This window comes from Bos mutus, chromosome X, assembly GCF_027580195.1.
Source record: "Bos mutus isolate GX-2022 chromosome X, NWIPB_WYAK_1.1, whole genome shotgun sequence".
Lineage (NCBI taxonomy): Eukaryota > Metazoa > Chordata > Mammalia > Artiodactyla > Bovidae > Bos > Bos mutus.
In genome coordinates this window covers 97,897,822-97,921,931 of record NC_091646.1, presented here as the reverse complement: position 1 = coordinate 97,921,931, position 24,110 = coordinate 97,897,822, and the positions used below count along the sequence as shown (strand labels likewise).

The following is a 24,110-nucleotide window of genomic DNA, read 5'->3' as shown; positions in this document are numbered from 1 at the left end:
AGTTTATAGTTTATAGAACAAATCCAGTGGTCCTGTTTACCCTGGGAACTTGGAGTGCTGTTCAGCTTGAGTTAAGACAACAAAGAGCTTTACTGGCTTTAGAGCTGCTTCTCTCACTGCACCTGGGCAGGAAATCTGATTTGTAGTCCCACTAAACACTGAATATTTCCTTCAGCTCACTTACCCAGAGTAATATAGGAAGCTGCATGGCCATACAACAGTCCTATATACAGTAGCAATTGAAAAGAAAGCACAACCTGTGGTTTCCCCTATTTGTGGAGCAAAACTGGTGGCCTCACTTAAACAGTGAATTCAGTTCACTATGGCCCTATTCAGGTCCCCAAACAACAAGCTGTACAGGCACTGCTGCCCTGCCTGGAGAAGGAAGTTAATCCATAGTCCCATCTACTACTGAGTATACTATCCTGTCCAAACCATCTAGTAAAGCCTTACCAGAGAATCCAAGCAACCACAGAGCTCATCCTACAGACTCAGTTGGGTAGGGACTGAGCAAACAGTCCTATACAAGTGTTCTCAGCCAGTGACACACACCCTTATCCCCATTCTCAGGGCTTGAACACTTCCTTGCCTCAAAATAGAACATACTAGCAGGCCCCACCTGCCCATGAACATTACCAACAGACGCCCTCAGAACTGAGTTGACTGAGCTGACTGGTGAAGACCTATCTCAGCCAAAACAAACCTGCAAAGTCTGGAAGAGGAGGCTGATTATTCAAATGCACAAATACCAATGTAAGGAATCAAGAGATCATGAAAAATAAGGTAAATATGACACCAAATGGAAGTAATAAAGTGCCAGTAATTGAACCTAAAGAAATGGAGAACTATGCACTCTCAGACAAAACCTCAAAATAATTCTGTTAAGGCAGTTCAGTGAACTAGGACAAAATGCAACTAAATGAAAGAAAATAGCAACCATCAAAAACAAAAGCAACAACATAAAACAACCAGAAATCCTATTAATAGAATTGAAAATTACAATAAATGAACTGAAGAAATCAATAGAGAATTTCAAAAGCAGACTCAATCACAAAGAAGAAAGAATCGGTGACCTGGAGAACAGAACATTAGAAACTACCTAGTCAGGGGAGTAAACAAAGTGAAGAAAGCCTATGGGAAATTTGACATATAATGAAAAGAAATCATATTCATATTTTGGAAATTTCAGAAGGCAAAGAGAAAGGAATCAAAAGTATATTAAAGCAACAATGGCTGAAAATTCCCTAAACCAGGGGAAACAAATGAACATCCAAATCAGTGTGGTTCAAAAGATCCCAAATATGTGGAACCTGAATCAGGCTACACCAAGACATACTAAATGTTCAAAATCAAAGAATCCTAAGAATAGCAAGAGAAAAGAGAGATTTATGTGGATTCCCTTGTATGCAACATCTATCAGTGGATTTCTGAACAGAAACTTTGCAGGCCAGGAGACAATGAGATGACATATTTAAAATACTGAAAGAAAACAACTGTCAACAAAGAATTGTATACCCAGTGATGACGTTCTTCAGCAATAAAGAAGCAAAATAAATGCTGAGGGAGTTCATTACCACCAAACCTGAGTTACAGGAAATTCTGAAAGGAGAGCTTTGAGTGGAAGTAAAAGAACAGTAATTAACAGCTTAAAAACACAAAAAGGTAGTGTAAATCTCACTGGTAATGATAAATATATAGTCACTGATTCTGCAGTAGGAAAACAGTGATGCATAATTCACTTACAACTCTTTTTTTTTAAGGAAGGTAAAGAGCTTCCTGCTATTTGTGACTTATTTTAATGATTAAATACAGATATCTAAAATCTATTTTTGTATAAATGTTTCCCTTGTTTTGGGAGGTGTCACCTTGATACCTCCTGGTCAAATGTTCAAGTTATATTTCTATATACTAACACAGGAAAGTGGACGTTGGCCATGTAACCTAATACAACCCACTAAAACCTAATACTGTACACAGGCAACTTATGTTACAAACCAATGACACCTCAATGACATAAATAAAATGAGAGAGAAAAGTAGTACTTAAAAAGTTAACCAACTTCTGGTTTCCCATCCAGTTGTAAGAAGCTTGGAAGATGCCATACTATACAAACAAGGAAATAAGCTAAACAAACAAAAATCAACAACTCTTCCTTAGTCTCTAAGAGAATTGAGGTCACAGGGCAAACTGCTACTGCCTGCTCTCCCCCCAAACACAAAATCATTGAAACCACCAGTCTCCTTTCTTACTTGATGGCAGGAAGCGTAACCAGATTTATATCCACCACAGCTACCCCTCAAGCAGAAAACCAGAAGATTTCCTTCTGGGCAAACAGATGCCCCAGCAGAAAAGACCTTAATATACAAACATTCAGAGACCTCCTGAGGAAACAACTGGGTCTATGCTCAATCACTCTACAGTAAAACACACCCGCTGACAAAACCTGCCCATGTGTAAGATGTGAACTAACATTTTAGTCTCTGTGTCTTAAGCCTAAATTGGCAGCCAAAGAAAACCAGGTGTTTGAGAACCCCAATATGAAAGAATAATTAAATCTTAAAAAAAAAAAAACAGTAAAAAACACACTTGTAGTAAAAAAGACAATGTAAAACTTGAAGAATGTTTTAAACTTGTAATACAAGTAGAGAGATTGAAGATGTTGCATAACAGAAAAAGAACATGAGACCATAAAAAACAATGTTGAGAAATCTAAAATACTTTTTGGATATGATACATATGATAGCAAAAATAAAAACAAAGTCAGTGTTAATGTTTGGAGGTTATTATGAGGATGCTGCTCATAAAAAGACATGGAAAAGAGTAGAGAAAAAAAATTACTAACTATATGCAGGCATAATGCATATAATGAAATTTCATAATGAAAGGGGAAAACACAGGGCAGGGAATATATTAAGAATTAATATAAAAAATTGCCTCAAGTTTACCAAGAGCTTAAGTTTGTAGAATGAAAGGGGCTTAAAGGGTCCATTATGTGAATAGAAAGTGCCACTCCAAGGCAGAAAATCATGACATTTCAGGACACTGGGAATAAAAGTTACAACCATAGAGAGAAAATCATAAATCCAATCCCTTTCTTTTCCTTTTTAAAGTTATGGCCACTATCTAACTTCTATGCTACCTTACAAAATAAAAGAACAAGCATCAACTTTTTAAAAAAAGTAGTCCTCCTAAAATACTATCTGAAGATTAAGATAAATTTAACATTTCCAACTTTATGATTCCATAGAACTGCCACAATATAATTCAGAATTTTGTAGTCAATCCTCCCTAAAACAAAATAACTCTTAATGGCCTATGACCAAGGCAGTATTTTTACCTTAATCCTTTTCCTTCACTTCTTACTTGGTGACAAAATTGATATCAAATACATATAAATTATACCAACTATTTTCTCTAGTGAGAAAATCTGGGCTATTTTAACTGTTTTACATTTTTACTTGACTATTTTTGAAGCCTAGATGTTACAGGGAAGAACTGACTCCATGCTGGATCTATTTCTTTACTTTTAGCCTTTGCTTCCCATTGGTTTTGTTCACTAAAAGGATACGGTTTATACATAATGGCCTTCCTTGGCAAATCTTGCCCTTTTGCCTGAATGTTAAACCAAATTGCTTTTGTTTAGGACCCTGTCCACCTGTAGATAGCTACAAGAAGGAAGAAATTAATACATCCCCTTCCAAGTCTGGCCATTCTAGAAGATACTTGCAAGATTAATGGCATTTTTACTTAATTTCCTCACCTACCCCAAACTCTGTTCTATAAAAGAACCTGGCATCCAGACCCTGATAAGATGGTTATTTTGAGACCTTAGTCTGCCATCTTCTCAGTCTGTTGGCTTTCCAAATAAAGTTGTATTACTTGCCTCATCACCTCATCTCAGATTCATTGGCCTGTCCTGAGGTAAACAGAATGAGCTTAGACTTGGTAACATAGATATGTACACATTTTCTCCAAACAACTGAGTATAAAATTCTCATTTCACTGAGTATAAAATTCTCATTTCTTAATTCTTATGAGTTCATATGTTTGACTTTGTTTTTATAAGTTTAAGGAAATTCCATTTGCCTTTCTTCTCAAGAGATTCAGAACTATTTGCTTTTTTCCCAGCACATACATGACCATGCTATCAACATGATCAAGTGTGAGAAGCAATGAGCCACCATTTGCTCATGGAGCTTTACTCTGCAGACAAAAATTTACTTAGACTTAGCTGAGGTGGCATCAAAATAATTGTCTACAGTAAACTGCACTTACTGAGTACTTCTTAAGCCACTATTCTCTGACCAAGACATCTCAGGAAATTTCCTCCTAAGAGGACATAGATAGAAAGCTCCCCCTCTAAAGTTTTCTCTTTAAAGTAACAAGCATACAAAAATTTAAATGAAACTCTTATTTATACTGATATTTAGTTGTACGGAAACACAAGTGGCAGGATTTCAGATACATGAAAGATCTGAATTTACCAAAATAAAGTTTAAATAGAACTATTCAGCTACAGAAAACCTATTTTCCAAACCCCACATCTAGACGTATGGTCTGACAGTAGGCATGAACATTTAAAATTGAATTTATCCCTGAACATTTGGGAAGTGTAATTATCCTACCTGCAACTATAAAGCAGGCTCACAGACAGTTTCCCAAATAACAAGTAGTTTTTAATAGTGAAGATTTCAGCAAGTCTAGAAAGTGTAAAGGGACTTTGGTTAAAAAAAAAAAATACACAGAACTCCTAGGTTCAAGTGGTTCCCTTATCATAAACTCCAGATGTCTTCATTCTTAGTCCTGGGACTTGCTCATCTTTCTGTGCTATCACATCAGGAAGAAGACGGGAACAAGTTTATAGAGAAAAGAAGTGCCAGTGTAATGGCTCTGCAGCCAGATAATGCAGAGATAGCAAGTCATGTTCACAGAGCAAAAGGACACATGTTTTCTAAAATACAAATTCTAATCCCACTGGGCTTCTGTGTGTGTGAATTTAACCTTTAGAATTAGAATTTTTGAACCCCTGGAAATGAACTAATGCTTTGTGTAAACTACAGAAAACAGATGGAAGTGTGTTCCAGGCAGCACATTTAAATACAAAGACCATTTCTGTACCTGCAAAAGCTGCTGTGCTGCCTTGAAGGGTAAATCTGAGTTTAACAAATCAAATGAAGCTACCCCACAACACGGCTCCAATTCAGAGGAGACAAGTACTACTGTGATTTCCCAAACATTCACATTATCACAAAAATGAGAAGTGCACACTTGGTCTGACATATAGAATAGATATTTCTTATTCTAAAAGCATTCAACTGAATCTTCATGGTGCTACAAAAAACTTTTAAACTGCTTCATCACCAGATTAATAACTACAGGTTTTTCCAACTTTTAGTACTGATGGTTAGCAAGAGAAAATAGTTACTTGAAAAACCATCTTGAGTTCAATCATTTTTGTACTTAAAAGCCAAAGTTTTAGACAGGTGAAAAAATAATGTTTTATTGTGTTATATTCACAATTCTTTGATTATTGCATTAAAACACATATTAAATTTACTAACATTTTTAAGTGTACAATTCAGTTGTATTAAGTACATTCATACTGCAAAACCATCATCACCATCCATGTCCATAACTCTTTTCATCTTGCAAAAGTGAAACTCTTTACCCATTAAGTAACTCTCCATCCCCTCCTTCCCCTCAGTCCCTGGACATTCACCATTCTACTTCCTGTCTCCATGATTTGATCACTCTAGGTACATCATACAATTGGAACAATATAATACTTATATTTTTGTGATGGGCTTATTTAACTTTGGATGATGTCCTCAAGGTTCATCCATGCTATAACATGAGTCAGAATTTCCTTTTTAAGGCTGAATAATATTCTATTATATGTACTTATTAATTTTGCTTATCCATTCATTCAGTAGCCAATTGGGTTGCTGCCATGGTTTAGCTATTTAAGGTTGCTATGAACATGAATAATATTTAAATGAATGTTTAATGCAATTCATTTCCTAAAGAGAAGTAGGTTTCTGTTCAAAGTTAGCAGCCATCTATATGATGTAAAAGCACCCCATTTTTGTTAACAGGCAGATACAGTAATTGTGATCACCATAAATATACTGAGAACCCTAAATGGAAATATACTAGCAGCAGGATAAGAGATGCAATCAATTGAAGGTTTTTACTTCCCATGAAAGGATGAAAGTAAATGAATGAGGGAAAGTGAGTCCAAGTTAACTGCAACACTGTGTGGATTCCCAAAACACATACACAACATTAAAACCTAAAACATATGCTAGCAAGAAAGGAGGAAGAAAGGGAAAAGCTTCAGGGTATTTTAAGGTGGAGATGGGACAATTTTGTTCACATAATAAACCTTAAATTTTACCTTGTGATTAATTGCATTGCCTTTCTCTTGACAACATGGGCCACAGACTGAAATAGAACAGAACTAGGAGTTGACATTTTGCAGCTATGCATATGCTGTTTGACATCCTTTATAAACTGTCAAAACACATTTCTCATGCAAAGTTTCTGAATCTTACAAGGAAATCAAAGATGGTAGACATGCAAACTATTTTCGAACTATTTTTAAGGCTAAGCCTACACCTTGAGTTAGAAATTTTTCCATTTTACTGCTAGAGAGTCACATAGTCCAAAGGCTAGCCTTTTGCCAGCTTTATTGAATAATTTTAGGTAACTGTGGAAACATCTTTTTTGCTCCTAAAAATTGCAACTCATTATCTGCTCTCTCCAGCACTCAACCTAAACCTGTAGTACTAATTTTAACCTCTTATGTTAATAAAACCTAACAGCACGCATTAGTGTGCAGGATATAGAGGTTATTGAATCAAAACACCTTATAGACAATCACTACTCTACCCTAATACAGCAAATTCCAAAAAGATATCTAACTCCAGAAGTTTAAAAACCTGAGCAAACTGAATATCAGAACTTGTGCATCAAGCTCAATCTTTTATAATTAATGATTTCATGTTTGATGTAACAATTTTACATACCAAAGACCGAACAGTATTAACTAAATGGAGGAGTTATAGCCTAGGGGGTGTAAGTGTGAAAAGTCATCACAGGGTCTGGCAATTACCACCTTCCTCTCTATCCACCAAATGATTTCTGCTGAGAGTTAGCTGAGAGTTTAAAAATTTCCAAAATATTTTTTTTAATTAATTTTATTTTTAAACTTTACATAATTGTATTAGTTTTGCCAAATATCAAAATGAATCCACCACAGGTATACATGTGTTCCCCATCCTGAACCCTCCTCCCTCCTCCCTCCCCATACCATCCCTCTGGGTCGTCCCAGTGCACTAGCCCCAAGCATCCAGTATCGTGCATTGAACCTGGACTGGCATCTCGTTTCATACATGATATTTTACATGTTTCAATGCCATTCTCCCAAATCTTCCCACCCTCTCCCTCTCCCACAAAGTCCATAAGACTGTTCTATACGTCAGTGTCTCTTTTGCTGTCTCGTATACAGGGTTATCGTTACCATCTTTCTAAATTCCATATATATGCGTTAGTATACTGTATTGGTGTTTTTCCTTCTGGCTTACTTCACTCTGTATAATAGGCTCCAGTTTCATCCACCTCATTAGAACTGATTCAAATGTATTCTTTTTAATGGCTGAGTAATACTCCATTGTGTATATGTACCACAGCTTTCTTATCCATTCATCTGCTGATGGACATCTAGGTTGCTTCCATGTCCTGGCTATTATAAACAGTGCTGCGATGAACATTGGGGTACACATGTCTCTTTCCCTTCTGGTTTCCTCAGTGTGTATGCCCAGCAGTGGGATTGCTGGATCATAAGGCAGAACTCCACAAACTGCCAGAATACAGAAAGGACACCCCAAAATATTTTAATATTTGGGATCTGAGAACAAGAACTCAAGAGTTCCTTGGAATGTTCATCAACTCCTAAAATCCTAAATTTTTCCTAAAAGTTATTTCTAATACTTTATTTTCTCTTTACTCAGTAGGGATATATGCTGTTGTTGTTCAGTCGCTCAGTCGTGTCTGACTCTTCACAACCCCATGGACTGCAGCATGCCAGGCCTCCCTGTCCTACACCATCTCCCAGAGCTTGCTCAAATTAATGTCCACTGAGTCAGTGATGCCATCCAGCCATCTCATCCTCTGTCATCCCCTTCTCCTCCTGCCCCCAATCCCTCCCAGCATCAGGGTCTTTTCCAATGAGTCAACTCTTCGCATGAGGTGGCCAAAGTATTGGAGTTTCAGCTTTAGCTCCTCATTAGAATTTAAGGCCAGTCCTAAAAGTGACTTTACCTCCACTACAATAAGTGACTTTACCTCCACTACAATACACATGACTTTAGAAGAAAGGAGGTTACATGTGAAGCATAAAATTTCTTAATAGTAGGAAAAAAATCTGCATTTCTCTGAAGACTGAATCTATACAGACTAGATGAGAAAATAGTAATGCAACACTTATAACCTCAGTACCTACAGACTATTCACATTTCCACTCTCTTCCTTCCACATCCTTACTAGACGTTACACTCTACACACAGAAAACTATTACACATGTTGATCAATCACTAACTCTGCCAATGAATTTAGAAGATATATCAATTGCTCTTATGATTGCATTATATTTAATTGTGTGGACAACAAAAAATGAAATATTACATTCATTCACTTGGTTTCTAATTTATCATTATGAAAAATAACTTCAGAATACCTTTTTGCATCTATACTTTTGTACCTTGCATGGTCAATAAATCTTAAAAAGTTATGTGTAATCAAATGTAATTTATCTCAAATATTTTTAATGAAGCAAAACATGGCAATTCTTTATATTTTCTTGATTCTTTTTCTTGCTCTAGTTATAGTTGTTTATTGTTTCTCATATCAAGTTCATTTTCCAGCAGTATTATTTTCTTTTAACTTTGACAATTTATGTCTAAATAATGAAAAAAAATTTCATTTGTTAAAGAGTTGGATTATGGTAACAATAACCCAGTGTACAAGACAGCAAAAGGGACACTGATGTATAGAACAGTCTTATGGACTCTGTGGGAGAGGGAGAGGGTGGGAAGATTTGGGAGATTGGCAATGAAACATGTAAAATATCATGTAGGAAACGAGTTGCCAGTCCAGGTTCGATGCATGATGCTGGATGCTTGGGGCTGGTGCACTGGGACGGCCCAGAGGGATGGTACGGGGAGGGAGGAGGGAGGAGGGTTCAGGATGGGGAACACATGTATACCTGTGGTGGATTCATTTTGATATTTGGCAAAACTAATACAATTATGTAAAGTTTAAAAATAAAATAAAATTAGAAAAAAAAAAAAAAAAAAGAGTTGGATTATGATACCTTTTAATGTCACTTCCTATAATATGATTTAAGAAATATGCTAATGTTTTACATCATACTATATTTAGCAATTAGGATTAACATTTAAAGATGAGGCTATTTTTTACAGTGATATTTCTACTTCTGGGAACTTCCTTCAGCCTGTCTAAATATTTATTACTGTGAAACTGCATGGCATACAAGAGTAACTTCACTTTTAGATAAAAGGCAGAGGGCTATATTTGTATGAAACAACACAAACCGTAAATTACCATATTTATTTAGGCAAGCAGGGCCAATGAAAGTTATTTATAACTATAGATTAATCAGTAATAACATTTTTTAAGATGCCTGAGCATATGCTTAATATCGCAGGTCTAGGCTGTCATGAAACTTTTATTGCCTATAAGAAATGCTAGTAGTTTTCCAGGGTATAAACTTTTGCTTCCTAGAGAGTAGAGCACATTATGAACACGTTTTTAATAGGACTTCATTTTCTGATGATGGCAATAATACAGATGTGCACTCCCACTTTTTCTGCCCTAGGCCAGACACCTTTGGATATTACAGATGTTTCATCTGAGAAAAATTTTCAACTGACTTTAAAAGTAGATTATATCTAATTAAAATGCAGATCTTCTACTATTTAAAAAAATTAAAGAAAGTGGTGCATAAGAAAACAAATAAATGCTTTGAGAGGTAGGATGGGAAAGAATTGAAAAGGAGGTAGTTTAATAAGCCCCTATAGAGAGCGATGTGATCTTGTATACAGGGCCTCTTGATGACAAGAAATCTCTTAATCTGGGAAACATTTCAGTAAAAAAAAAAAAAAAAAAACTTTTTGAAGGCAAGGGTCAATCCTAGGTTAATGAGGACAATAAATGGTAATAATTGTTTGCAGTATAGTATTAAACCATCCAAGTTTACCATTTTATCTGTGTTATAGTAATGATGCATTAGATAGCAAAGCATACAAATAGACAAAATATGCTTTGTCTCAGGCCTAAAATTAATTTTGGAATACATGGCTAATTTTATTATTATTATTATTGCAGGTTGGGTTCACTGGGAATCCAAGTCTGAAAGAGAATTTCAGGTGTTTATGATGGCGTGCCCATTATAAATGGGTTAAACACCTATAGAGTGAAAGAGCAAAGTATCAAGAGTAGAGAGAGATTGACTACACTACCAAGCCAGAGAGCAACTCCTGCCAACCCTAAAGGAAATTCTGTACCTAGAATTCCTCCTACTGAACATAGTCTGAACTTTGTACAAAATGAAAGGGCCTTTATATTCCCTCGTACATCAGTCTCTGAACGAGGTCAGCATAAGAAAGTGACCTGACTCAAGGTACTTCTGCAGCTGAAGCAACCTCCACAAGGGCTCATGACTGAAGGCAGTCTGCAATAGCACTTCCGTCAGGTTGGGTAAAGCCTAGGCTCTGAAGGGGAACCTGGGCAACATTGCCGCATCTACCACAGAGAGTTAACTTTGCACAAAACAGACGGTATTCCCTAAATCTCTTCATAGTTAGCATTTTCCCTCAGGATGAAAATATAAAAAAACGATACTTTTTTTTTTCATACTTTTCTGGTTCCACTCTATAGAGTAACCAAAAGTTTTGATAATTGACCTTTCTTTAAATCATACTGCCTGAAAGGACTTTAAAGATATGAAAAGTAGTTTGTGTTCTTTAAATATGTACTCTTTGTAGAAAAAGACTTGAGTAATCTGTCAAACAAATTTATATATATATATATATACACACACATACACACACATACATAATAGGAATTTACATATGTGCTTAAGTACAGTTATATATTACAAACCTTATTAAGGAGATAAAAACAATATTTAAAGTGAAACAATTAAAATGGCCAACAGTTTCTTTCTCCACACAACAGAAATCTCACTTTCAGAAATACGAATCTGGATACCTGCCTTGCTTTCAAAAAGGTGAGTCTTTTAAACTACCTTGAAACATAACATTTCATCTTTTCCTGAATTTCTTTTAAAATTAAAAAAAAAGAAACTTTAGAACTTGATCTGTATACTCCTTCACTATTACTTGATGCTGTAGGCTGTGCCTTTACCATTCTGGCACTGCTCATTCCCTTTTCAAGACTCCTTATTCTATCTCTTTCCATTCCCTTTGCCCAGATCCACCGCACCCAGGCCCCCAAAGATTATGTTTCATTTTTACGTACACCATAAACTCATTTAGAATTGACAATGGCATGGTTCTGATGTTTGATTTTAAACAAGTTACTTAACTGAACAGTAGAGTCAAATTAGAACAAACATGGGAAAGAAGGAATGTGGGAATAAGATTCCATAGCAAAAGACAAGAGATGATATGCATTTTTTCCTTCTGGAGAACTAAAGGAGGAAACATTTCTTTGTGGCTATTTGGTGAGAATAAGGAGGGAGACTTTGAAGTTCCCTAGTTCATTTACATCACTGGGGTTTAATCAGCTTACTCCACGTAGAAATGCTCACTTTTAAATATAAGCACGTAGGAGTATGAGCATGTGATGTAAGCCCACAACTTGCGTACACCCTACAGGTTCAAATGAAAATGAATGAAAATCTTCATTCTTTTAAAAAAGAACATAGCCTTGATAGAAAAGAAATAAAATAATTTTAATATGTTGCCAAGAATAAAATTTCAGTAAATAGATTATTGCCATTTAGGGGAATATTTCAGAGGACTCTTCTACGTGTTATTAATAGTTACATATGACATAAACACTGGGAAAATTATAGCTATCTGTAATTATGTTTTCACAAACTAATCTGGCTTAATTAAAAATGACAATTTCTGTTCCTTTTTTTTTTAACAAGTTCCATGGACATCTTGAACACAATTTCCTCATTGGTTTTAATGTAAACATTGGCTTAATATTAGAAGGGATGAACAAAATGGGGAACTAGTAAGAGGGAATAGGAGATATTGCATTATTTTGCCTGAAAAATAGTTGCAACTGAGTGGCAGTTCCATTTAACCTTTTGTTCTTAGGGATAGGAAGAAAACACAAAAGCATTTTTTCCTGTGTGTTACCATATCCTACCTTATTTTTCTATATCTAATTACATCCAAGATACACATTTTTAACTTTTTAACCTGATTTGTTCAAATGTCCATCAGTATTTTTAAAGATATAGCCTTTGTTTTAATTCAGTGAGTAAATTAAACTGAGTTTTATATCCAGAATTTCAATGCAAATCTTTAAGAAATATCTGTAATATGACCATTACTCTGAATCAAACTGCAATTGATTTAATATATTAGAGAATATAATAGCTATTCAATTATGAAACATGTATTTCTATGAAATGAAAAAGTAAGCATTTCTCACATTTGACTAGCTATAATTAATAATATATTTTCTCATGGGGTTCATTTTGGAAACTTTCTTCATGAGAGATTTCCACTTGTTATTCAAAACCAGCCCATTTCCAAACCTATACTAGTTACATGATCTCAGTAATTCACCATGCATAAATTTTAGAGAAAATGCATTTAGAGATTTTAAGGTAATTAATATATGTTAACTGGTAATTTAATGTATTTTATGGTATATACGACTTAGGCCAAGGCAAGTATTACCAAGTCTGCTTCTTAAATTTAAAATAAATTGATCATGTCACAAAAGAATAATTTTGCTAAATCCATTCTATTGAGATTAAGATATCAATTAGCTATATAATTGATTTTAACTTTTGCAGGTCTGTTGCCAAATTCAGATTGCTGTCTTATTAAAATATGTGTAATGAGCAAAATACTCTGCAGCTCAAATCACTTGACAAACTATAGGACCACGGCTCCACAGAGTGCTCCTCTTCATCAGTTCTCTACACGCACGACTGCATCTAGGGCTTCAGCCAACGCTTGTTCCAGTTAAACACCTTTGTTTAAAGTTCTGCAGAGTTTAGACTTTTCTAACTTCATGTGATGCCTCTCTGAGCCACATGCTAGGGCTGGTATATATTCATTCTTATTCACTAAGTTTCATTGTGCACAGTCTTTTAGATTTAATTATCTCCCTCTGTATGGATCTCTGACTGGCCAGGAATCAATTCAGTTCTTGTCTGTCATTTAGAAATAGAAACATTTAACAAGATTTAAATGATTCACATAATTATTAACCAATTCAGGGTAGAAACTGAATTTTAAGACACATTTTGTGAAAAACATCTTTTCATGAGTGGATGTGAGATCTCACCTCCAACTCTCCCCACAATATATTGCACAATAGTTTCAAAGACTCTGGGAATATGCATAGCTTTTTTTTTTTTAATTGAAGGATAATTGCTTTACAGAATTTTGTTGTTTTCTGTCAGACCTCAACATGAGTCAGCCATAGGTACACATATATCCCACCTTTTTTAATCCCACCTTTGTGATTCTAATATGCCATTCATAATTGATTAGAATGAGTGTTGCCAAAGAAAATTAATGATGTGGTAATAGGTTTGTATTATATTGGCAAAGAAAATAATTGTAAATATTACAGAATTATAAACTAGCAGCACAATATGTTTATACTCACATCCATACTACCACTTAATTATATGTCATCCATAAAGACAACTTACCTCATTTATATAAAATCCACTATATAGTATTAATCATACATTGTATCTGCAAACATAAGAGTGTGTATATATGTGTAAATATGTACATACATGCACACACAAGTCACAAATGTTACTAGTTTCGATGAGGGTTATTTCTGTGATTTTTATTTTATATTCTGTTGATTTTGTACAGAACATTGTCAATTATCATTACAAAAATGATATGCTATTAAAAAACAGTTAGAACAATCCTTATAACTGGAAGACTCACCCCCGCCCCACTCAAGGACTGAGACCTCAGAGCCTTTAGAGAAAACACTGAGCAGTGTGGAAGGAAAGGGTATTTCAAATCAGATAAGTCAGCTGAATAAGCCAACAGATCAATGGGTTCATATATTCTAATTCATTCACATCTACACTTTCTATTTCCCAAATTGAGCTCCATGAAGCAACAATCCACAAAATGCTTCTCAAAAAGTCCATGACAAAATATGCTCAGAAAACTCCAATCTTCAAGTTTTATCATACACTTAGGCACAATAAAATTTCTCAGAAACCAGACATTAAGAAACTTACTTTGTTTACTCTATGTGTCCCAAACTCATTTGATCACTAAATAGTATTAATAGGATGTGGAATTCCATCAACTACTAGCCAGTAAACTGTTAAAATTTGAAAGGAGAGGATAATTTAATAAATAATTTAAGGGAAAAAACTGACATTGTGATACATAGTAAAATACTAATTAAAATACTTTTGGCTGGTGATATTTCTTTGGAATAACTTTGGATTTTATTGAAAGACACATTTTTTTAAATTAATTTATTTTAACTGGAGGCTAATTGCTTGACAATATTGTAGTGGTTTTTGCCATACATTGACATAATCAGCCATGGGTGTACATGTGTTCCCCATCCTGAACCCCCCTCCTACCTCCCTCCCCATCCCATCTCTCTGGGTCATCCCAGTGCAGCCCTGAGCACCCTGTCTCATGCATTGAACCTGGACTGGCGATCTATTTCACATATGATAATATACGTTTCAATGCTATTCTCTCAAATCATCCCACCCTCGTCTTCTCCCACAGAGTCCAAAAGTCTGTTCTTTATATCTGTGTCTCTTTTGCTGTCTCACATATAGGGTCATTGTTACCATCTGGAAGACACACTCTATAGCTATCTACGTTTAGTGGTTAAGAGTATGCCCGGGGAATTTGGGGATGGATGGGAGGCTCTGCTGCACTCCTGGCAAAGTAAAAGAGCAAGGGAGAGCACTTGGTGTGGGTAAATGTCTTAACCAAGAACTCAGGCCATCTGTATTTCACACATTTATTGGTGACATCAACAATGCACACACAACATATAAAATTAGTTGTATCAGATTTAACAGTAATTTAAAAGTAAAAGACATAAAGAATATGTAGAATTTATGATTAATTTTTTAACAAGTACTCATGTCTATTAAATATTTATGTCCTTGGTCATGGCAATTGCTTTGGCCTTATTTCAATCTACAGATAAAGCCAGAAAGGGTTAAGGGACCACTCACATTCATATTCATTACTGGGACTTAGGGCAGTAGGAGTAAGTCCACCTTCAATAGCTCTGAACAGTGTTGTATTGTCTTTGGCTTCCTGGAACTAAGAACTACCTACTCCTTCAGGTTTTTTGGTTCGTTTGTTTTTTTTACCAACCAGTGATGGTTCACTAATTCCTTCCTAACTTTTCCAATAGTGTTTCTCAAAGTGTTGTCCTTAGAGCAATAGGATCAGCAGCACTTGGAGGCCTGGGAGAGTGCAAATTGTCAAACCCTATTCTACAACTACTGAATCAGAAACTTGGAAGGTAAAGCACGTTGATCTGTCTTCTAAGCCCTCCAGTGACTTTTGATACACACTCAAGTTAGAGAACCACTTCACTAAAGAAGTATGATTGTTGACTGTTCTGGATGTTTCTAATAACCACATCAGATAGTCCTTTATTAATTCACAAACCTAATTTTAAATGAGCCAAAAATTTTAAACATAGCAGTTCCGTTGTGAAAACAACATGCAGGCAGTAAAAATTTATATAAGATTTAACTGAAAATTGAATTCAAAGTTGGCATAATGAAACATGGAATAGACTTCCCCATAGACCTCATGTTGCAAGATTGTGGCAAAGGAAAAAAGCCATTCCAAAGAAGTCTATTTGTATCAATTTAATTGTACTCCAGTATTGATAGCATTAACTTCAGTTCCAAGAGAAGTGACAACAAAGTTTAAGAAGGAAAATGAGAAGGTTAAGAAAAGAAGAAAAAATAAAAAGAAATAGGTAAAGAGGCGAAATATTTACTTCTATTTTTTGATGTAGTGATAAACTACAGGTACAATGCAAAAACAAAAAACAATTTTCTTTGCACTAAAACTTGCCACGTATATCAAAAATCTTAATTTTTATCAAGTCCTCTTTACAATAGAGCTTTATTTTCTCCTCAAATCTTCTACATCATAGTAATAAGGTTGAGTTTGCATATTTTGCTTTAAGCTCTGAAACTGGTGAAACAAAAAAGTATCTCCTAGGTTTGAGCGAGAAATATGAGTTAAGAAATATAATAAGGAGTAACATTATATATTGCTTCAATATAATAAGGAGCATTGGAACTCTCAAGAAGTGCATGCTCTAAGGAATCCGTTTTCCATTTTTGACACTACATCTCAAACAGAACACATCTCCTTCTTTGTGTGCCAGTTTGTGACCATTACATTAAAAAAAAAACACACAACAACAACTTTCTATCTGCCCCTACTCCAAAATCCAAACAATTTGGGCGATGTTAGAAAGAATACAACTGAAAATTATTTACCAGCTATTAACTGGTAAATTCAGGCAGCTATTCCTGATTTTTAGGTTATTCTCCACTTTTCTTCTAACTCATGAATCCTCTTTGATTTCTACCACAATAGATATAATAGATATTGCGTGGCATTTTCAGAGCATCTAGAGAAGGGATACACGCAACTTTCAATTATTGAAAAGCTTGGAAATGGAGAACCACCACTGATCTTTTTTCTACTTTCATAATGGGAAAAACAGGAAACTAACTTCAACAGTCACTACAAACAATCTAAGAAGGCTCCTGTAATGATTAAAAATCAAAATCAAGTTGAAAAAAAAAAAAAGCCAGAGCTCCTCAAAGCTGGAGGACTCATACGAACTTCACAGGGAGACTGAGGACGGAGACCCATACACCCAAAATAACTAGGCATTCATTTTTTTTAAAAATTTCCCAAGTAGTTACATTGCTCAATATAGAAAATTATTGTCAGGAGTAGAATTACTCCAATTTCTAAATCTCATGCATAAATGTTAATTCCTGCTTATGAGTTTTCTAAAGAGCCCGACCAATATTCTTTAACTTAGAACATATAACCATAAATACACAGGGGCTTCCCCACCAGATGAAACCTACCACCTATCTTTTCAAATCTTGATTAAAATTCAGTTACCCTTTAATCTTTGGCCAACTTGTACCATGGATGTAATCCTTGTTACAATTTGCTTTTGAGTCAGAACTTCTTTAAATACATTTCTGTAAAATTATACAAGTTTACATATATATGCCAAATACATTTATGTAAAATGTATTTGACATATACATTCGAACCACAAAATATGTTTTCTTTCCCATTTTCCACTCCTATTTTGTGATGGTTTGACATATGAAAGACAATTCCTCAGTATAGACACAAGATGGTAATAGAAATCTCCAACCCTCAATATTACAAATTCAGAATGGATAGCTCATCTTCAGTACTACCTCAAATGATGTTATAAGAAAGGGCAATGGGGCACGGTAGTGTGGAGGAGGACACAGCAGATGGGGGCATTTTACAGTAAAAATTGGTTTTCAAATGGACCAGTTTTCAGTCACTATAATGACAGAACAAGTACAGAAGGTGTTCAAAAGGAGTCATTGCAGCCAGCTTTCTTAGACTAAAAAATAGCCCTATACCATCACAATGTACATACTATGCTTGTCTTTGGGCATGCCTGCAGTTGCTATCATCCGTCAGAGTGAAATTATGCCCATTCTCAAAATAGCATGCCAGTTTCCTGGGATCAGACAGGTCAGGTTTCACTGGATAACAGAAATGAAAGGGTGACTTAATGTCTCTCAACTAGAGACAGATTCATAGCTATCAAATCTAAGTCTATTCTGTACAAGGAGTTTCACCTGTTTTAAGAGAGAAAGACAAGAGAGCTCATAACCCAAACCTAACTTAAATTTATGACTGCATAAACAGGAACTCCTGAGGGTTTACATTTCCCTCTCTGCACTAGAATGACAAAAGCAACAGCAGTAAGAAGTTAATGAAATTAACCAGTTCCTCTGACAGGACACCCTCACACCATTGTTACTCCCTTACCCTTGTCTTCCCTTACCAAAATTCGCTAGAGGGTATAAAGGCTCAATATTCACAGTCTTAGCATCATTTGCATCTAAGGATGACCATGGAACTCGGTGTTTGCTATGGATGGATACAAGCAGTAGTTCAATGGAGTGAGTCTAGAAGATATGTAACTGGTGGCTTTCTTTTCTTCCAGCCTTAAGTAGTATCTGAATAGTAGCTGTCAACTTGTAATCAGAAAGAAAAGGCCAAGAGAATCAGACACACTAGCCCCGATAACACAGAGATGTCAGGCCAATACCAGAAGCAGCCTACCTCCAGACACCTCGTTCTATAAAATTTGTTAAGACCATGGTTATCTGGGTAGGCTGTTCAATTCGACGGAATGCATACCTGATACACAACCTCAACACAGTGACTTTTTTCCCAGTTGAAATTTCTCTCATCATTCATATTTCTAGTGTCGTACTCATGAATATTTAACAACTAGCTCCCACAAAAGGAAAAAAAGAGAAAGTCGTGATTACTACCATTTGCTCATTTCTCATAGAAATTAAGAGACCAGCAACAACACCACAAAGTGCAGATAAGGGATTTACACAATCCGATCTCATGAGCCACTGCAAACCACCTCCACTACATCACTGGGTATTTCCTCATTAGCTAACTACATGTTCGCAAAACTACTACAGTTCATTAATGTTATCTTCAATTTTGTTATAATATAGAACAGAATTTCTACAGAGAGAAACAGAGAGCTCAGAATTACTGAATGTCAAGATAAATTGGCTAAATTTATTAAATCGGAGGGAGCTATCAACTTTAGGAAAAACTTTAAGTGGAAACTTAGAAGTTGTTTTCAGTCTGAAGCCAAATGTACTTATTAACTCAATATGAAAATTTCCAATTTTCCTCCTTGGAGGAAAGAACAGAATTGAATTCACTATCATAGCAGAGAAAATTTAAGACACATTTGAAAACATCAGTATAATGTTAAAAAAAGTTACATGAAAACATATTCTATCTCCCATAAATTTGCATGGATCTATCAATAATCCAGAAAGGGAAGTTTTTCTAGTCTTGTAGTCTTTGGGTCGATCTATTTCTGCACCAGGATTGCTGTCATAGTCAATTACCTAAAACAGAATAAAATTTACACTATAGTACAACATACTTTAGTAGCTGTTATCTATGAAAAGTATTCCCTACAATTTCCTTACCAAGGTTTCTGTGGATAGGAATCCTTATAAATCAAAGGAAAGCAAAATCTTAGCACTCAAGATTTTGTTTCCTTTTTTTTTTAAGCACCAAAGTGGTTCTTGTATAAACAGGCACAATGAATTACCCCACTCCTTCAATATGACATGAGCATATAATTTTCTTGGAATGGATAAGTACAGGCTTCATTACCAAAGTGATTCTTTAGATATTAAATGGCATTGTAAGAAAACATTTCCAATTGAAATAATTGGCAGTTCTGAAAGAGTGGTTATTCAAAATGTCTTCTGATTTCTTACTTTCTCCCTTGTAAAATCCCTAATATCTCCATCTTATTTGATTCTTGGTTTGTTCTAAGAATATCTAATTGTCAGTGGCATAGGGTATAATTTAAGAGCATTAGCTCAAACTGAAAAAAAGTAAAGTCACTTACATTGCATTCTTGTTGTTAATAAGGATCGTTAAAATACTAAAGAAATATGCCACGTGTGTTTTAAAAGAGTCATTTGGCCTAACTTTTATGTATTATTCTTCATAATAGGCTCTTTATAACCACTATAAATAAGCAAAAACAAATTACCAAATTTTGGTGTAACAATCTTCCATATTTGGAATAAAATAGGAGTCTATCAATGTAAAACTATCACTAGAAAGATCTTGTTATAGTGGACTCTAAGATCAAACCAAAAATAATATTTATATTTTTAGACAAAACCTGCTCCACTAATTTTATTCTGAAGAAAATGCCTGAATTTATTTCAGCATTCAAGAGGTTAACAAAATATTTTGTGACACAAATCCATAGGTACACTTTACTCAATTATTCATGTATTATTCTATGCCAGTAAAACATCTAAAGATCTGCCAGGAGACACCAAATGAAACAAACCACACATACACAAAACACATCCTAAAATAAATCAGAGTTAGTTAAATTCACATCTGGCTTAAAAAGATTAACAGCATGGAGCTGTTTATATTACACTGAGCTATTTCTAATTACAGGAAAGCATACCCAATCAATAGGAGATCAAGTGCCTGTATTTAAGTATCCAAACAAATAAAAAAAAAAAAACCAACAGCTGTAAATAGATTGCGTTGAAATACTTACAAATGGTGAGATTTTACCTTTAGGATACCTGCATTTTATACAGAGGGGCAGTCCTGGTTTGGGTTAGCCATTCATTTTTTAACAGTTTTCACCCAAGGCATGGGATTTCTCATGATAACCCAGGTAACATATGTAAACCATAACCACATCAAAGTTCTTGGTGGAAATGAGTTAAGAATATGCAGTTGTGATAGGAAAAAATAAGAGATAAAGTTCCACACTGTTGTGACTTCTCAAATTATGATCCAAGACCATTGTATAAAATCAAAGAAGTACAACCATGTATTATATTATAATCATTTTTGTGTCTTCAATTTTTACAAGTTCTACTTATTAAGTGTGTGAGAAACAATCTCCAATAGTGCCACTAAAAATATAAACATCTTATATAAAGCTTATTTTTACATACTTTGAGGCACTGTAAAATTTCCCTTGCCATTTAACTAGGTCTAGAAACAAACATATACGAGAGAAATTGGGGGAAAAAAGGAGACAGCAGAGAGACATAGGTATTGCCAGTGTAACAAGTTCTTCGGTTTGCTTTTCTTTGGTATCACTGTTAATCCCACCACATGTTTTGCTGTGCATAGCAATTGGCTACAAAGAGCATTTATTAATAGCAACTGCCCCTTATGCTTCAGAATTAAAAAAAAAAATCAATACCTAACAAATAATACAAAACAAAACCACTGGTATCCTAAAGGTACAGAAACCAAAATTCAAAGCACAAATTCTGTTTTATGGGATGGTCTCTAAACCCTGAGACGGACCTATCAAAAAGAGAAAGGTTGGCAATGAAAATTAGATAACCTGTTGGCCCTCTCACTCACTCCACGTGAAGGTCTCCTAGTTCTAAAAGCTTAATTTCACAAATGTAAAAGAAAAAAAATGTAAATAACTGGATTTAAGAAAAAGTGACTCAAAGTAGCATCTGATATGGAATCCAAATTTATAGAAAGGTTGAATTTCCTTTAGAGATGGATTTAAACTGTCCATCTCCATATACACAAGCTCACACAAACCTAGTTTTGAGAACTGGAGATCTTTTTCTGTTTCTCTCACGCACTGACAATTCTTCGTAGAATTAATTCTTAACCCACTTTTCCAAAACTAATACTCTAACAGATTTATAGTAGATATCATTCTGCATATTTCAGATAATTATAGCTACAAGTTACTGTCTAATAAACTGCATAAACAATAGCCATTTTAATGTAGTGTATTAAAGTATTCAACATATATTTTTTTCAAATTGTTATTTTAGGGTGACTACCTAAAGCCATTCTATTATCCTACATGTTGAATGAGAAGGTCATTCCATTTAAGACAGCTTACTATTCTTCCCTTTAAAATCAGAGAAGGATGTTAGGTTATTAATGAGACCAGAAAAAGCTAAGTGTACTTTTTAAATTGAGAACTATTTGTCCCTGGTACTGTCAGAGACAGTGTCAGAGACCATTCTTTCTTGACTTATAGGTATCATTATCAGTTTATACTGCTAGTGAAGAGAAATCCTGCTCTACATCTTCTGAACTCTGCTGATGTGTAGTTTTACCGAATTCCTGTGTCTCTTACTCATTTTTTTGTTTTCGACTGTGATATTTTCTTTAACCTCATGTCAGAAATAGACTTGCACAGTGACTTTCTACCTTTATCCTCTTCAGCATCCAGAAATATATGTCAAGAAACCTGGAAGGCCCCCCTTACGTTGCCGTCCACGATCTGGTGCATTTCCAAGGAGTGAGCGGATTCAAGCAGCTGAACCTTCATCCTTTGGTAAAGCTTAACAGCTGCTTCCATTTACAGCTTTAATGACCTATCCTGGTTTACGAGTGTTTGCACATGTAGGCCAGACCACCAAATACTAGAAGATTCCTTACAAATGAACTTTACACATGAGAGAAAGTTCACTGTGGTAACGCCCAAAAAAAAAAAAAAAAAAAACCCATAGACTTTTCATTCCTGCTTCTTCACTGGCTTTCAACTCCTCTAGTTACGCTCCAGGCATGCAAGCCTTCCTGTCACCCCCTCTGACATTTTCCTTCAGCACAGGTGAAACTTCTCAGGTTTCTTAACTCTGCCCTTGGCCACACCCTGACCAGGCATGCCTTCTCACACCTCCCCAACCCCTCTCTTCTGAAACATAACGTAGGACAGTATTTCTTTTAAATCGGCCTGCTCGTTCCTTTATATTTTTAAAACAAGTTCCGTCCTATCATAAAACCGATTGTCGGCGGTTTTCTTAAAAAAAAAAAAAAAAAAAAAATCGCCCACCACTACACCAGTATCTACTTGACCCGACAGAAAAACTTGAGTGTCTGCTTTTCCCGGAGAACGTGTGACACCCCTTCCCCCTCCTCCCCTGGACGCGCTCCGCGTAGTTCCCCGCCCTCCCCACGCGCGCGGGGGCGCGGTGACAGTCCCCGGCTGCTCCTCAGCTCTGCGCCACAACAACTTTCCGAAACCCTGCACTAACTTCCAGGGCACAGCCTCTACGGAGAGGAGCCGGAACGCTCTCGATACCCCCGCACAGCACTCCCCCACCCTCCCCCCCAAAAAAGCAAAAGCAGCAAGGTCCTACCAGCGCGGCTCCTGATGACGTCGGTGAATCCGTCTCCGGCGGCAGGTTCCCGGGGCTGCTCCGGACCCCCAGGCTGAGCCATAGCCACACGCCACGTGCCCCGGCTCCCCCACGCCCCAAACTTTGGAGGCAGGTGGGTCCGCGCAGTCCGCCTGATGCCCTCCAAAGCAGGTACCGAGCTGGGGATCTGGTGTGTGTGAGGGCGGATTGCTCTCCTCCCCAGGCCCTCAGCCACGGAAACAGGGATGCGTCGGGGGCGGGGAGGGATGGTGCGCTGGAAAATACTGAAACACCGACACCTGCCTTGGTGGAAAGGGGAAGCCGTCAAATGGCCCAGCCCATGCTTGGAGAGGAGGGAACAGGTGTTCCCAGCTCCTACCCCCCAAATAGAGTGGGCGAGGCCTGGAAGGTGAAAGCTGAGAAGGGACCCGGTGGTCAATAAATCCACAGGCAAGTTGGAGACTCGCTTTTCCACGCTGCGCAGAATCGCTGCAAAAACAGGAGCAATTAGAGAGCCGCTTGCCAAAAGCAGCACATGAGGTCATGAATGATTTAGTATCGCCACTTATAAGATGAGTACACTGAGAAGAAGGGTCTTTGGCTTTTGCTATCTGGGTCACTCACACGTGTGTACCCTACAGTGGTATCCTGACTCAAAAGCACTGACCAGAAATAGGAAATACAGGCTGAGCATAATCATATTTCTTAGGAGATTTCACCAAAGCTACCCACCCTTCTTTCAGTGTGTATATTCACTCCGACTGCCTCCTCCATCCCTTCCTCCCACCACTGAAGCTAGAATTAGATTGGACTATAAACAGCTCATATGACTTTATTTTCTAAAAATTTCAGAAGTGACTTTCATTTGGTTAGT

At 36.1% G+C, this 24,110-nt stretch overlaps 1 protein-coding gene across 1 annotated transcript in view; it reads right to left on the bottom strand.

The window, feature by feature from the left end:
- Nucleotides 1-23,526, bottom strand: part of DMD (dystrophin) — a 2,671,852-nt gene extending 2,648,326 nt beyond the window's left edge. Inside the window, exon 1 of the mRNA XM_070365439.1 lies at nt 23,237-23,526. Within this exon, the coding sequence (XP_070221540.1) occupies nt 23,237-23,318 (82 nt within the window). The 5' untranslated portion in view covers nt 23,319-23,526. The remainder of the gene's footprint in view (nt 1-23,236) is intronic.
- Between the last annotated feature and the right edge of the window lie 584 nt (nt 23,527-24,110).